The sequence below is a fragment of the Bison bison genome, unplaced genomic scaffold (genome assembly GCF_000754665.1).
Source record: "Bison bison bison isolate TAMUID 2011002044 unplaced genomic scaffold, Bison_UMD1.0 scf7180017864148, whole genome shotgun sequence".
NCBI lineage: Eukaryota > Metazoa > Chordata > Mammalia > Artiodactyla > Bovidae > Bison > Bison bison.
Window position 1 is genome coordinate 729290 of NW_011494720.1, and position 16925 is coordinate 746214.

At 39.9% G+C, this 16925-nt stretch overlaps 1 protein-coding gene across 4 annotated transcripts in view; it reads left to right on the plus strand.

Moving 5' to 3' along the window:
- PLEKHG1 (pleckstrin homology domain containing, family G (with RhoGef domain) member 1) overlaps window positions 1-16925 on the plus strand; it is a 250271-nt gene that overhangs the window by 174065 nt on the left and 59281 nt on the right. For all 4 annotated transcript variants that reach the window (XM_010840819.1, XM_010840818.1, XM_010840820.1 and 1 more), the window contains one exon: window positions 104-204. In XM_010840819.1, coding sequence (XP_010839121.1) covers window positions 104-204 — 101 coding nt within the window. The remainder of the gene's footprint in view (window positions 1-103; window positions 205-16925) is intronic.

Genomic DNA, 16925 nt, shown 5'->3' on the forward strand with positions numbered 1-16925 from the left:
TAATAATTACTTGAAATGGATATGAGAGGTTCACCACACATAACTAAAGATGCCTTGGAAAAGAACAGGAGTATTTATGACATCTCTCTTGTTGATTTCACAGGATTACCTTGACTGTATCAGGGACCAAACGAAACTTCCTCTGGGGACAGATGAAAGATCAGCCCTTTTTGGAAACATACAGGATATCTACCACTTTAATAGGTAAGTTAATACTCAGAAGATCGTTCTCACGTAAGAACATTATGAGTTTTTCTCAAATGAAGGTGGCCTCAGAAAACTTAACAGAAATCCTGATTCCACTTCATCAATTTCTGTGAGCTATCATGCCATGAAGTTTTCTACTTGGAAACATCCTTGTTTGTGTATGAGTCTCAGATTAATTCAGAATCCCATCCCATTCTATCCTCCTGGCTCAGAGAAGAGACCTATTCGCCATGACAGAACAGAGGCATCTTTGTTCCACAATGGCAGGTGAACAGGGCATCCAAAAATATATCCTGCCTCAGTCCCCAGCATCTCCACTCCCACTGGATTTTCTAAAATCTTTTCTCTGCCTAAGGAGTGGGCTCAAGAGAGTAAACACACAATAAATACTTTAATCATAACAGATATTAATGCAAATTAATAATTTAAATTTATAGTACTTAATTTAATTCAGACATCTATTGAGTACCTACTGTGTAGCAGGCACGGGGCTTAGAAAAGTACCATAGGAAATAAGACAGACAGGGAGCTGAAGGGGATGGAGTGAGCTTATCAGTTATTATACTGTTAGTACCTCTTGGAAGACCAGGTAATAGGCAGGTAAAGAGCACAGACTCTAGTTTCCAACATATCTGGGTTTGCATGCCAACTGGGTCATGTCTATATTCTTTGGAGAATTTTAGATAGGATACAGATGGTCCCCAACTTAAGATGTTTCAACTTGTGATTTTTAATTTTTTTTTTTTTTACTTTACAATGGTGCAAAAACAAGATCTGTTCAGTAGAAACCATATTTCAAATTTTGAATTTTTATTTCCTCCACTCCTCCCCAGGGAGTGAGCTACACCTCTCAGTCAGACACACGATCACAATGGTAAAGAACCAATACACTTACAGCATTCTGTTTTCACCTTTAGTACAGTATTCAATACATTGCATGAGACAGTCAACATTTTATTACCAAAGAGGCTCTGTATTGGATAGTTTTGTCCAGCTGGAGGCTCGTGTAAGTGTTCTGAACACATTTAAGGTAGGTGAGGTGAGGCTTTTGTGTTCAGTTGATCAAGTGTATTCTTAAAGCATCTTTAAAATTTTTTGTTTTTGGATTGGCTGCATCTTCATTGCCGCTTGTAGGCTTTCTCTAGTTGCAGTGACCAGGGGCCACTCTCTAGTTGCAGGGACTTCTCTTGATGCTGAGCACGGCCTCTAGAGCATGGCTTAGTTGTTGTGGCACACAGGCTTAGTTTCCCCGTGGCATGTGAAATCTTCCCAGACCAGGAATCAAAGCTGTGTCCCTTAAATTGACAGATTCTTAACCACTGGACCACCAGGGAAGTCATTAATGCATTTCTGAGTTTGGACATTTTCAACTTATAGTGGGTTTATTGGGACATAATGCCCTCCCTCATTTCAAGTCTTGTTCATATCTTCCTATCTCTATAGGGTTTATTGCTTGCCTGTGTGCTAAGTCGCTTCAGTTGTGTCTGAGTCTGTGCAACCCCATGGACTATAGCCCCCAGGCTCCTCTGTCCATGGGAATTCTCCAGGCAAGAATACTGGAGTGGATTGCCATGCCCTCCTTCAGGGGATCTTCCTGACCCAGGGATCAAACCTGTATCTCTTGTGTCCCCTGCATTGGTAGGCAGATTCTTTGCCACTGGTACCACCTGGGAAGCCCGGAGTTACAGTAAAACCTCCTTAGAGAGTTCTATAATGCCCCATCATGGGATCACTCAACCAGAGTGTAAATTATAATACTGAAGTTAGTGTATGTGAGGTCCTTGAGGGTAGTATCCACATCTCCTTGGCTTTCCCTAATGTCCATGTGGATCCCGAACACCTAGCCCAAGCCTGGCCTCTGGGAGACATGTTTAAATTATCAACCTATCCCTTAATTTTGAAAGCCTGGAATATGAAAAAAAAGCCAATGCTGCAATATCTCTTTCGTTGGACTCAGTAGACTTTGAAAACCAATTTGTATGTTCTAAGACAGTGGTTCTGAACCCCGGTTACACATTGGAATCCCCTGGGAAGGATTGTGCTTTGCTTTGTTTTTAATATGATGACTTCTACCCCCGAAAGTTCTAATTAATGGGTCTGTGGTGGGACCAGGGCATCAAGATTTTTTAAAAGGTCTTAAGATGCTGGGAAAGATTGAAGACAAAAGGAGAAGGAGGCAACAGAGGATGAGATAGATAGCATCACCGACTCAATGGACATGAATTTGAGCAAACTCCGGGAGACAGTGGAGGACAGAAGGAGCCAGGCATGCTACTGGAGTCCATGGGGTCACAAAGAGTTGGACGTGACTTAGCAACTGAACAACAAGAGATGTGCAGCCATGGTTGAGAAACACTGTCTAGATAAAATAAATACAATAAAAAGAAAATAGAAGAATGGCATTAGAAAATGGGATTAGAGAATTTAGAATCTGCATGTGCATTAGTAACGTGCTGATGTTGGAACAGGCTTCATTTAGCAGCTCTGAGGGTAATAGTCCGAGCAACCATGAGTGGCTTCTCCACCCAGAGCTCCCTGATGGTTCAGTAACCCGGGAAGAAGAATCAGGCCTAGCATTGGGAGGCCCTGGCCTCAGCTTTCTGGTGGTTTGGCTGTGTGTTGACTATAATGACTGTTTATCTAGTGCTTGTCCATGCCAGAGGCCATAGAGCTTTATGTGCATTATCGCTTTATATAAGTCTGGGCTCCTCTGACTCCAAGCCCCAGGCATTTAGCCACATTCCCTCCTGCCAGAACAGAGCCCTGCTTTTCAGGTCTTGATTTGTGGCATTGTGGCACAGTCCAGGCAGGAAGGGTTTTCTACTTCTTGGAGTTTAAAGCTTCCTGTGTCTCCTAATTTAAAGGAAGATGAGACAGTAGTAGCCCCCAGTGTCAACAAGAAGGGACCTCAGCTGCAAAAGATGGAAGACAGGTCTTTATATGCCTGAATTGTTCTCTGTGCTTCTCTCTTTGGTGTTTGCTGAACAAGGAAATCAGACGTGACTAAAGTAAACCTGAGTCAGGGTGATGATGACAGGTGAGCCATCAGAGGGGACACGATTCTAGCTGATGGTGCTCATGCCTGTCCCTTTGGTAGATCACGTTTGTAAATCTCCTGCACATGCATTGTCTCCTTTCATCCTCTCAGCAGCTCTGAGGCGGGTAAGATGCAAAATGTATGCACATTGTTTGCACGGAGGAAACAGTGTAGAAAGCCCTCTGCTCTAGGACATAGAGCTAGAAAACCAACCTAGCCTATTTTGATTTTTTTATTTTGTTTATTTTTAACTTTTTATTTTATACTGGAGTATAGTTGGTTAACAATGTTGTGTTAGTTTCAGGTGTACAACAAAGTGATTCAGTTTTATATGTATATATATATATACATATGTATATTTATATACACACACATATGAATCTATTCTTTTTCAGATTCTTTCCCCAGTTAGATTGTTACAGTATATTGAGCAGAGTTCCCAGTACTATACAGCAGATCCATGTTGGTTATCCATTTTAAATATAGCGGCATGAACATGTCAATCCCAAACTGCCCAAATGCCCCTTACACTCTAGTAAACATCAGTTTGTTCACTAAGTCTGTGAGTCTGTTTCTGTCTTGTATTTGTTTCATTTGTTTTAGATTCTGTGGACAAGTTATATCATATGACATTTTCCTATCTCTATCTGACTAAATCCACTCAGTATGATAATAATCTCTGGGTTCATCCATGTTGCTGCAAATGGCCTTATTTTATTCTTTTTAATGACTTAGTAATATTCCATAGTAGATATGTACCACATCTTCTTATCCATTCTTCTATTGATGGAAGCCTATTTAAACACCTGGTTTTGTTGAATCTCAACTAATATTTCTCATTATTTTTTTTATTATTTCCAAGAATATTTTTCTGTTTAATTTTTACAGTTAATTGTCTGTATTATTTTCTCCCTATTTACTTTTATTTCCTTTCTCTTAACTCTGGACTGAATTTAGAGCTTAAATGTCTTTACTATTATATTTCATTAAGTAACAGTATTGTTGTGACTTTTTATGTTAATGCCTCTTATGAGCCCTCTGTTCTATACCCTACATCAATTGATTTCAAAGATACAACTATCTGGCAAATCTATGGTTAAGGCTTGAAATGATTTTAAAGTTTTTACTGGTTCAGGTCCAGATTTCTCAACATAATATAATACTGTTGCACCCAACTCAGCAAGATTTAAAATTCTAAAACTAAAGAGGGCAAAAAGAAAATGGTTTTATGATGGCCTAAAAAATTTTTTCTGGTGGCTCAGACAGGAAAGAATCTGCCTGCAATCCAGGAGTCCTGGGTTGGGAAAATCCCCTGGAGAAGAAAATGGCTGCCCACTCCAGTATTCTTGCCTGGAGAATCCCATGGACAGATGAGTCTGGCGAGCTACAGTCCACAGGATCCCAGAGAGTTGAACATGACTGAGCAACTAACACTTTAGAAAATTTTAGCTGATTAGATTGTTTTTCAGGAAGTATTTCCAAAATACGGGAAAGCATATGATAAACACTTATAAAGCACCCCTATTCCATCAAGGCCTTCCTTTATGCCATATTTGCTTTAGAAATGCTTGAAAGTGTAAAGCTTTTACCAGTAATGCTGAGCCCCTGATATGCCCCTCCGAATTGCAGTCCACACTGCGGAGAATGGCACAGTGATGTGCTGGTGTGCCAGTTCTCCAGGGTGAGGACAAGGGAGGGGGAATCTGAGATTTATGTCTGCCAATTTCTATGGTATAAACACACCTACAGCAGATTTCAGGCTACTAAGAAGACCTCACTGAACAGGGAATTAGGAAGAGATGTACAGAATTGGCTCAGAAGAGCCAGTATAATCTGGCTCAAAATACCACCATCACTGTAACTACCATCCAAGATTGGTGTTTCATCCCCAAGTATGATCTTTGTTGCCATGACTCTAAGTATACACACACAGTGTGCTTTAACTTACTTCAAACACAGCTGCACTGTATCAGTCTTTTACAAGTCTTTTCCACGCAACGGTGCTTTTGAGATTTATAGTTCTACTTTGCTTATTTTAACTGCAATGTAATATTCCATTATGGGCTGTATTACCTTGCATTTTGCTGATTGCAATAAGACTAAGCCTCTTCTCTTGTTTTTTGGCCACTTTGATTTCTTCTCTAAATTTCTGGCTCCTATTCATGCCCAGTTTTCTGTCAAGATGTTTCTCTTTCTTATGATTGTTTAGGAGTGCTTGATGAATTCTGTCTGGAGATCTTTGTGGATTATGCAAATTGTAGTCCTCCGTTAGTATGAGATTTGTCTTTTAATTATGGCTTCTTTGAAAAGAAGTTATAAAATTCATGATTTTGACTACTCTAAGTAAATGTAATTTTTATAGGATGAGAATTTTGTGTGTTTAAAAACTTATCTCTTTTATAAATGTGCCCAGTTCATAAATATGCTCTATATTTTTTCCTAAAAGTCTTAAAATTTTTGCTTTTCACTTACATCTTTAATCTAAAATTGATGGAAATGTGGTATGTGATAGGAAATCGAAATCCTTGTTTTCAGGGAATTCCCTGAAAGTCCAGTGGGTTAGGACTGTGTGCTTTCACTGCTGAGGGTATGTTTTGTCTACGGTCACACCACCCTGAACATGCCCAATCTCATCTGGGTGTGTTTCCAATCCCTGGTTGGGGAACTTACTAACATAAGATGTGCGAGCCATGCAGTGCAGCCAAAAAAGAAAAGAAAAAACCCTCTTTTCATCTAACTAGCCCATAGTCCCATCACCCATCTTTTCTGTGCTGATTTGTAGTTCTGCATTTCTCCCAGGTGAAGTTCACCTGTGTGAATGGTTCTGTTTCTGGGCTCTGTTGTGTTGTGTTGGTCTCTTTGTCCATCCTTACTCCATACCTCATCATCTTAATTATTTATTACCATGTTGCTCTCCTTCTACGTGACTTAGCATTTCTTACTCTTTGCACTGTCAAGTGATCTTTTCATTTCTTTTTGCTTCAGTTTGTCAAGTTCCATGAAGGGAGCTCTCTTGGGACTTTTATTGGAATTTGATTTAATTTATAGATTAATTTTGGCAGCAGTGATATCTTTATAATATTGGGTCATCCAACCATGAACATATCTCATGAATCAAGCTTTTTAAAAATACCCTATAATAACATTTTATGATTTCTCCATCACATTCATACATGTCACTTATTCTTTTTAATGTTATTTTTGACTAGAATATTTTCCTATTTTTTAATTCACCATTATTGTCATGTAAGAATGCTTTCAATTTTTATATGTTGACACTATATTCAACCAACTTTTTAAACTGTCCCATCAGTTCTAATTGTTTATAGACCCTTTTAGGTTTTCTATGTAGACAATGGTTGTTTGAAAATCAGAATTTTTTGCTTTCCTTTACAGTTCTTCTGCCCCTTATATATATAATTGTTTTTTCTTGTCTTACTGCTTTCAGTAAGTCTTCTCAAACAGTGCTAATTAGATTCTTGCATTCTTAACTTCTTTCTGACATTAGCAGGAATGCTTTAACTGTTTCACCATTAATTATGATGTTTGTTCTGAGATTTAGACACTTCTATTTTGCTGAGATTTTAGTGTGAATGAATATTGACGTTAATTGAATGTGTAATCATCCTTTAAGAAAATTAGTATATGATTTTTCTCCTATTCATAACGTGGCAAATTATATTAATAGGCCTTCTGATTTGAATCATATGTACACTACTAGAATAACCCTGGATTTCCCAGGTGGCAGTAGTGGTAAAGAACCTGCCTGCCAGTGCAGGAGACATGAGACACATGGATTCAATCCCTGGGTTGGGAAGATCCCCTGGAGAAGGGAATGGCAACCCACTCCAGTATTCTTACTTGGAGAATCCCATGGACCGAGGATCCTAGCAGGCTACCGTCCATGGGGTTACAAAGAGTTGGACATGACTGAAGCAACTGAGCAATATAGCACAAAGTGACTTAGCTCACGTGCACACATAAAGCCTGCCTGGCCATGATGTTCCTATATTTGTGCATGATGAGTTTGTGTTTTTTAAAGAACTTTTCCATGCATGTTCATAAATGACAGTAATGTATGATTTCTTTCCTTATACTGTCTTTTTTCAATTTTGGCATATTACTAGATTCAAATTGTTATCTCATGAAATATTCCAATATGAACTGTTTTGAAATACAATTGAGATTTCATTTTTGTTGTCTTTTTTGTAGCCAAATCTTTCTCTCATAATCCCTATGATAGCCTGGAAATTTAAGACTCTGTTTTGATGTCTGGAAGAAATTCCCAAATGGTCAGGAAACTAGCTCAGTCCAAAGAAACCACTTTCCCCAGTGTAACTTGTTACCTCAACTTCCAGAACTTTTTTTTTTTTTCCTTAAGTGCATGTTAAAGAGATGTCGATAGTTTTTATACAGTGTCCCTCTCTTGAAATACGGAAGAGTTGTCTAGACTGTAATTTGAAAGTTTGAGGAAGTACGGACCATTTCTCTACATCAGAATTGTATTTTTCAATTATTTTTTAGTCAGAAAATCCCATGGGCGGAGGAGCCTGGTAGGCTGCAGTCCATGGGGTCGCTAAGAGTCCGACACAACTGAGCGGGTTCACTTTCACTTTTCACTTTCATGCATTGGAGAAGGACATGGCAACCCACTCCAGTGTTCTTGCCTGGAGAATCCCAGGGATGGGGGACCCTGGTGGGCTGCCATCTATGGGGTCGCACAGAGTCGGACACGACTGAAGCGACTTAGCAGCCCCAGCACGATCATCTAAGCTCTCTTCTTTCCTCAAAAGATGAGAGGAGAATTTTCCTATTTCCTTCAACTCCTTCTCTCTCTTTTTTAAAATTTTATTTATTTATTTGACTACGCTGGGTCACTGTGTGCAGCTTTCTCTAGTTGTGGCGAGTGGGGGACTACTCTTTAGTTATAGTGCGTGGGTTTCTCTTCGTGGCGACTTTTCTTGTTGTAGAGCTCGGGCTCTTGAGTCTGTGGGCTTCAGTAGTTGAAGCACATGAGCTTAGTTGCCCTACAGCATATGGTATCTTCCCAGACCAGGATCTTCCCGAGATCAAACTTGAGTCCCCTGCATTGATAGGTGGATTATTAACTACTGGACCACCAGGAAACTACTACCCTTTCTTTTTATTGGGTATACCTATATTGAGTCACTGTTGCATGTCAAACACTAGGCTAAATCTGTTAATCTAAAGATGAATGACATGTTGTGTAGCAGAGGCAGTAAGTCATATACCCAAGGAATGAACAAAACTTTACTTTGAGAACTCTGAGGAGCAAGGAATTGATTTTATCTGAGGGATCAGTGAAAGCATCCCAGAGCAAGTAACTTACGTCTTAAGAAAATATTTATTTGGGTCGTGCTTCTTTTCTCCTTTGAAATGTTGTTTAGAAAGCAAATCATGGGGTCAGTTCAGTTCAGTTCAGTCACTCAGTTGTGTCTGACTCTTTGTGACCCCATGGACTACAACACCCCAGGCTTCCCTGTCCATCACCAACTCCCAGAGCTTACTCAAACTCATGTCCATTGAGTCAGTGATGCAATTCAACTGTCTCATCCTCTGTCATCCCCTTCTCCTCCCACCCTCAATCTTTCCCAGCATCAGGGTCTGTTTCAATGAGTCTGCTCTTTTTGCATCAGGTGGCCAGAGTACTGGAGCTTCAGCATCAGTCCTTCCAATGAATATTCAGGACTGATCTCCTTTAGGATGGACTGGTTGGATCTCCTTGCAGTCCAAGGACTCTCAAGAGTCTTCTCCAACACCACAGTTCAAAAGCATCAATTCTTTGACACTCAGACTTCTTTATAGTCCAACTCTCACATCCATGCATGACCACTGGAAAATCATAGCTTTGACTAGACAGACTTTGGTTGGCAGTCACGTCTCTGCTTTTTAATATGCTGTCTAGGTTGGTCATAACTTTTCTTCTAAGGATCAAGCGTCTTTTAATTTCATGGCAGAAGTCACCATCTACAGTGATTTTGGAGCCCCCAAAAATAAAGTCTGTCAATGTTTCCACTGTTTCCCCATCTGTTTGCCATGAAGTGATGGGACCAGATGCCATGATCTTAGTTTTCTGAATGTTGAGTTTTAAGCCAACTTTTTCACTCTCCTCTTTCACTTTCATCAAGAGACTCTTTAGTTCTTCACTTTCTGCCATAAGGGTGATGCCATCGGCATATCTGAGGTTATTGATATTTCTCCTGACAATCTTGATTCCAGCCTGTGCTTCTTCCGGCCCAGCGTTTCTCATGATGTACTCTGCATATAAGTTAAATAAGTAGGGTAACAATATACAGCCTTGATGCACTCCTTTCCTGATTTGGAACCAGTCTATTGTTCCATGTCCAGTTCTAACTGTTGCTTCTTGACCTCCATACAGGTTTCTCAAGAGGCAGGTCAGGTGGTCTGGTATTCCCATCTCTTGAAGAATTTTCCACAGTTAGTTGTGATCCATACAGTCAAAGGCTTTTCCGTAGTCAATAAAGCAGAAGTAGATGTTCTTCTGGCACTCTGTTTTTTTTTTTTCTATGAACCAAAGAATGTTGGCAATTTGATCTCTGGTTCCTCTGCCTTTTCTAAATCCAGCTTGAACATCCCAAATCATGAGATACATACAACAATAAGTCAGGGCAAGGTGGGAGCAGTTACCTTTTATATTAATGCATTTTCATACCATCAAAATGTCTTCAACTATTGCCCAGTAGTAAAAATATATTTTTACCCATAAACTTTTTTCCAAGTAGACTTTTCAAGACCAGTGTTAGCATATCAGTGAATTTAATGGAGCATTTGATACTATTAACCTCACTCCATTTTCTGTCTCCTAATCCATATGTGCCTCTGTAAATACCAACTGACCTGCTTGGTTGGGTGGGAAAAGGAAATGGAGCATAGAGTCTATTGTAGACCAAAAGAGGAGAGGCCCCTTCGTGAATCTTTTTTTTTTTTTCTTGTTTTCTTATGTACTTATGATATACAATAAGTTCAGCCAAACAGAATATTTTTAAATAATTGCCCCAATATAGACAAACAATTCAAAGTGGGTATAATCCAGAAAGTTCTACACGAGGAGACATTTGTTCACACTTTACTGTTCAGGAGAAAATGCTATGGTATTATATTTTAGCTAACATATTTTTATTTCTTAAAACTACAGCACAGAATAAACATACAGCAAAACATCAAGCACAAAAAAAGAGTTAAGCTTGTACATTTTTGTAGACCAAAAGAGGAGAGGCCCCTTCGTGAATCTTGTTCACTGGAAGGCAATAGAATCTGCAAGGTCTTATTACAATTCCTGAATTCAAGTACACATCAGTGAGAGAAAATCTTACAGAGAATATGTTCTGTAAAGGAGAACTGTGTTTCCTTTAACTGTCCATCCAAACAAGGAATATGAACTCTAGTAAGAAATAATATTTTCTTTTTTCATAATGCTATACAAAAGGGAGGAAATATTTGGAACAATTGCTGCAGGAAAAGGGAAAATACCCTAAATCTGATGGTAGAATGACTCTAATTTTAGCTCTGAGTACAAAACACAATTTGTGAGTCACTTCTTCCTGCTGATGTACTTGCAAAGCTGTTCATTAGTTTCACTGATGCAATGAAAAAGCTAGTCTCCACCCCATTAGGCTGTAACTCTAGAAGGACAGCCTGTTTCTGGTCTTTATGGAGTCCTTGGTATCCCTCTTTCCACGGCCCCATCTCTGTTCCCATAGTACATGGTGTATTATTTTCTAGTTAGTTGCTTTCCATATCTCCCACACTCCCTGTTGTTCGCCAAACAGCAGCTGGTGGGTTCCTTTCTATACCACCCACAAAAACACACTATGTTCATTCTGTCCTTAGACTCATGACCAATTTCTAAACTGACTTTCTCTTCCAACCCTCCGCAAACTTAGGTATCACCTCCTCAGAGAGCATTCTGTGACTGCTCCAGTGCTCCGTCACCCACCCACCCAGCCTCAGGCACATTCTGCTACACTGTCTTTATTTCCCTCATAACACGTTGTTGTTACTTAATTGCTGAGTCATGTTTGACTCTTTTGTGACCCCATGGACTATAGCCCACCAGGCTCCTCTGTCCATGATATCCCAGGCAAGAATACTGGAGTGGGTTGCTGTTTCCTTCTCCAGGGGATCTTCCTGACCCGGGGAATCAAACCCACATCTCCTGCACTGGCAGGCAGATTCTTCACCACTGAGCCACCAGCCCCTCATAATACGTTGTACAGTATTATATTCTGTTGTGTTTGTTTTGCTTTTCAGTAAAACCAACCCTTTGCCATTTTTCACATAAGCATTCTTAGTAAGCAATATTGTACTATGGTGTATGAGTTTCTACTGGCAAAGGAATAAAATTTATTTTTTCTTAATTTTTATTTTATTATAATAACAGCACTTAACATGAGATCTACCCTCTTAAATTTTTAAGCGTTCAATACTTCCCTTGTGGCTCAGACAGTAAAGAATCTGCCTGAAATGCAGGCGAGCTGGGTTCGATCCCTGGGTAGGGAAGATTCCCTGGAGAAAGGAATGGCTACACACCTCAGTATTCTTCCCTGGAGAATCCCATGGTCAGAGGAGCCTGGAGAGCTATAGTCCATGGGGTTTCAGAGAGCCACTTTCACACACATGTTATTGTTAACTTAGATACTATGTTACAGCAGATCTCTAGAACCTATTCATCTGGTTTAGCTGAAACTTGATGCATCTTAGGTAATAGCTCATCCATTTACTCTTACCCCCAGCTGCTGGTAACCACCATTCTACTATCTGATGCTACGGGTGTGACTATTTTAGATTTCTAATATAAGTGGAATCATGCAGGATTTGTCCTTCTGTGACTGTTTTTTTTTTTCCACTTGACATAATGCCAAGGTTCATCCATGTTGTCACAGAATTCCTTCTTTAAGACTGACATTTCACTGTATACATACACACACACACATATACATATATATACACACAAATACATATACATGCTTACCACATTTTCCTTATTCATCTTCATCCATTCATAGACATTTAAGTTGTATCCACATTTTGGCTGTTGTCAATACTTCTGCAACGAATGTGGTAGTGCTAACAGCTCTTCAAGATCCTGATTTCAATTTTTTATGTAAATACCCCAAGATTGGGCTTCCCTGGTGGCTCAGTTGGTAAAGAATCCTCCTGCAATGCAGGAGACCCAGGTTTGATCCCTGGGTGGGGATGATCCCCTGGAGAACGAAATGGCGATCCATTCCACTATTATTGCCTAGAAAATCCCATGTACAGAGGAGCCTCATGGGCTACAGTCCACAGGGTCACAAAGAGTAGGACACAGCTGACCATCTGAGCATAGCATAGCATACCGCAAGGTTGGATTGCTGGATCGTATATTAGTTCTACTCTTAATTTTTTGGAGAATCTCCATACTGCTTTCCATGGAGGCTGCACCATTTTGCATTCCTATCAGCAATGCATGAGGGTTCCAGTTCTTCACATCCTTGCCAACATTTGTTGTCTTTTGTTTTACGTTGTGTTCTTTATTTCTTCAGTTGTTAACATTCATCACCCCTGATCAGAACGTAAGTACGGTAGGACAGAGCTTTCATCCATGTTCTTAACCCGATCCCCTCCTGCCTGTAATAGTCCTGACAAATGAGGCTTTCAGTAATGATCATGTTGAATGGAGCACTAACAGGGTGATCAGCCAGCTGTATCAGGATGGTTGCTCTGATGACAGGTGTGTGAAGGAAATCAGACTACTGACTCCTCACTGTTTCCATTATTTTGTAAAAGGGTTGTAAAGGAAAGCTGCCCAGATGACTCACACAAGGCCTCCCAGGTAGGCGCTAGCAGGTTGAAGACACCATAATGTGGAGACTAGCCCTCAGCTTTCTTGAGTCAATCTGAAAAATAAATTTTTCAATAGGTGTGTTTATAATAGTGTGGAACTGGGATTCACAAGCCCTGATACTAAGCCTAGCTATGCCTATTAATTATTTGTTGTGTGACCTAAGGTAAGCAACCTCCCTTTTATGAGCCCTGGTTTGCTCATCTTAAAATTTGGGAGTAGGACTGGAAGGCATCTGAGCTCCTTCCCAGTTCTGCTTCTTGAGCAATGAATGCCATTCGTTTACAGGTGAGCTATACCAGAGTCTGGGTGGGTCCTCAAGACAGTTTGTCCTACCAGGAGATCCAAGCTGGAGTTGAAATTAAAGCTCCAAGAGGAGCTTGATGAGCGTAACACTGAGAACAGAGGGAGTTAAATATTGTCAAGGAGTATTTCTGTTAAGCCTTGAAAGTATGAAAAATATGATGGATTCTGCTCAAAATTCTTCTCCCCTTAGAAACAGCAGAATATTGAAAGACCTGATTACATAACTTACATCCAGAGCACTCCATCCTCCAACAGTGGAAAACACTGGTCCAGATATATTGCCTTTTTAGCTGTTCTTTTTGTTTGACCTTTTATTTTACTTCATCCAGTATTTAGATCCCAGTGATGAAATTTCAGCTATCTTTAATTTAATCACAGCCATCCTTCTATAAAGGGCTTCCCTGTGGTTCAGGTGGTGAAGAATCTGCCTGCAACGCAGGAGACCTGGGTTCAATCCCTGGATTGGGAAGATCCTTTGCAGGAGGGCATGGCAACCCACTCCAGTATTCTTGTCTGGAGAATCCAGATGGACAGAGGAGCCTGGTGGGCTACAGTCCATGGGGTCACTAAGAGTCAGACACAACTGAGCAACTAAGCACATCCTTCCATAAAGGATATTGATAAAATGATCAGAACTATACATTCCAAACAAAAATAATCTTACAAATGGTATGTTTTGTGGAATATTATGGAAGAATGTTTGAAATTGGGTCTGTCCTAAAACCATGTATTGGTAAAAGTTCCTTTCAAAGTACAAGCTTGATCAGTGGATTTCAATGTAGCAGGGTATAGGATTATATGGTTTCAGACCCCAGCAAACCTCTAAGAAACTACCACTTGTTGAGTTTCAGTGTTTTATCAAAGAAAGATATCCATAGAGGCTACTAAAATACTCCTACCTTTTCTGATGATATATTTGTGTGAGGCTGTTGAAATGCTGAGCAGACATGAGCAGCCATCTGTGTTCTATTAAGATAAGCATTAGAGATTTGCAAATTATAAAACAATACTACTCTTCTCACTAAATTTTGTTTTATAAAATCTATTTTTCACAAAAAAGTTACTTGTATTAACTTGTACTATATATATAATTACATAAATTGATCTTTTAAAAATTACATAGCAGCCTTAATTTCTAATAAGTATTGATATAATCCACATAAAGAATGTTTAAAAGGTAAGCAGGTCTTGACACCAAAATGTTTGAGAATCACTGGCTTGAGTAAGGAGCATGCTATGTAAAACTACACTTCTGTGCAGACCTTATGGCTAGATGGTAGTATCTTACCTTCAAAATTAGACTCTTCCTTCATTGGCAGGCAGCTGCTTTAACTGAGCCACCAGGGAAGCCCTACCTTCCAATAAGAAAGAACAAATGAAAATCCCCAGATATTTGGGGTGAACCACTGACATGAATGACAAAAGCCAAAATGATTAAAATGATTGTGGAGCAGAAAGCAAAGAGCAGGAAAGTTAAGTCCAAAATAACAATAGTCATCATTATCACCTCCTTATAAATATGAGAGCACTTTTGCACCCATAAAATAATAATAGAAACATAAGTACCCAAAGAACATGTAAACATACACACACACACTTTGAAGCTGAAGATCAGATAGTAGAGATGAAAAAATTCAATAGAAGCGATAGAAAATAAAAGATGAAATCTGAGAAAACAGAACAATAAACAAGAAGATGAAAAATAGAGAAAAATGAGATAGTCTAGAGTATCTAATCTAATGGAGGGGAGGAAATATTAAAACTGCGATTCAAGAACAGAGGTTCCTTAGCTTTTTGGCCCCAGGATCTGACTTCCTTGGTGGCTCAGATGGTAAAGTATCTGCCTACAATGTGGGAGACCTGGGTTCGAACTCTGGGTTGAGAAGATCCTCTGGAAAAGGAAATGGCAACCCACGCCAGTACTCTTGCCTGGAAAATCCCATGAAAGGAGGAGCCTGGTGAGCTATAGTCTGTGAGGTCGCAAAGAGTAGGACACAACTGAGCGACTAAACTTTCCCTTTCAGGATCTATATATGCTTAAAACATTCTAAGTGCCCCAAAAGCTTATTTTATTTATGATTTATGATGTTTCTATCTACCATAATAGAAATTAAAACTGTTGTTGTTGTTCAGTCACTCAGTCGTGTCTGACTCTTTGTGACCCCATGGACTGCGGCATGCCAGGCTTCCCTGTCCTTCACTATCTCTCAGAGCTTGCTCAAACTCATGTCCATTTAGTCAGTGATGCAACCCATCCATCTTGTCCTCTGTCATCCGCTTCTCCTCCCGCCTTCAATCTTTCCCAGCATCAAGGTCTGTTCCAATGAGTAAGCTCTTCATACCAGGTGGCCAAAGTATTGGAGCTTCAGCATCAGTCCTTCCAGTGAATATTCAGGACTGATTTCCTTTAGGATGGACCAGTTGGATCTCCTTGCAGGCCAAGGGACTCTCAAGAGTCTTCTCCAACACCACGGTTCAAAAGCACCAATTCTTTGGCACTCAGACTTCTTTATAGTCCAACTCTCACATCCATACATGACTACTGGTAAAACCATAGCTCTGACTAGACAGACCTTTTTTGGCAAAGTAATGTCTCTGCTTTTTAATATGCTGTCTAATTGATCATACCTCTTCTTCCAAGGATCAAGCATCTTTTAATTTCATGGCTGCAGTCACCATATGCAGTGATTTTTCAGCCCAAGAAAATAAAGTCTGTCACTGTTTCCATTGTTTCCCCATCTTTTTGCCATGAAGTGATAGGACCAGATGCCATGATCTTAGTTTTCTGAATGTTGAGTTTTAGCCTGCTTTTTCACTCTCCTCTTTCACCTTCATCAAGAGGTTCTTATATTAAAACTGAGAAGTTATTAAAATATTAATGTGTTCAATAATAATAAATTCACAGATTTCTAGAAAAGCTTACTACTCTTCCCATTAACATTTTTTGCATGTTGGAATTGTTTTACATTACTGTTTGACTTACTGGAAGACAGCTGGATTCTCATATCTGCTTCTGCTTTCCATCTGTGATATCACAGGTCATGTAGCCTCTCGAAAGGCCACTGTACTCTCATGAGAGAATGAGGATAAAAAATCTGATAGAGTCAAGTATTTTATAAAATATATTGACCTTTTGGACTTCCTGAAGGGATCGTAAGAACCCAGGGAGCATTTTGAGAACTGATGATCAAGTTCAGTTCAGTTCAGTCACTCAGTCGTGTCAGACTCTTTGCGACCCCATGAATTGCAGCACACCAGGCCTCCCTGTCCATCACCAACTCCCGGAGTTTACCCAAACTCATGTACATTGAGTTGGTGATGCCATCCAGCCATCTCATCCTCTGTCGTGCCCTTCTCCTCCTGCCCCCAATCCCTCCCAGCATCAGAGTCTTTTCCAATGATTCAACTCTTCACATCAGGTAGCCAAAGTATTGGAGTTTCAGCTTTAGCGTCAGTCCTTCCAAAGAACACCCAGGACTGATCTCCTTTAGGATGGACTGGTTGGATCTC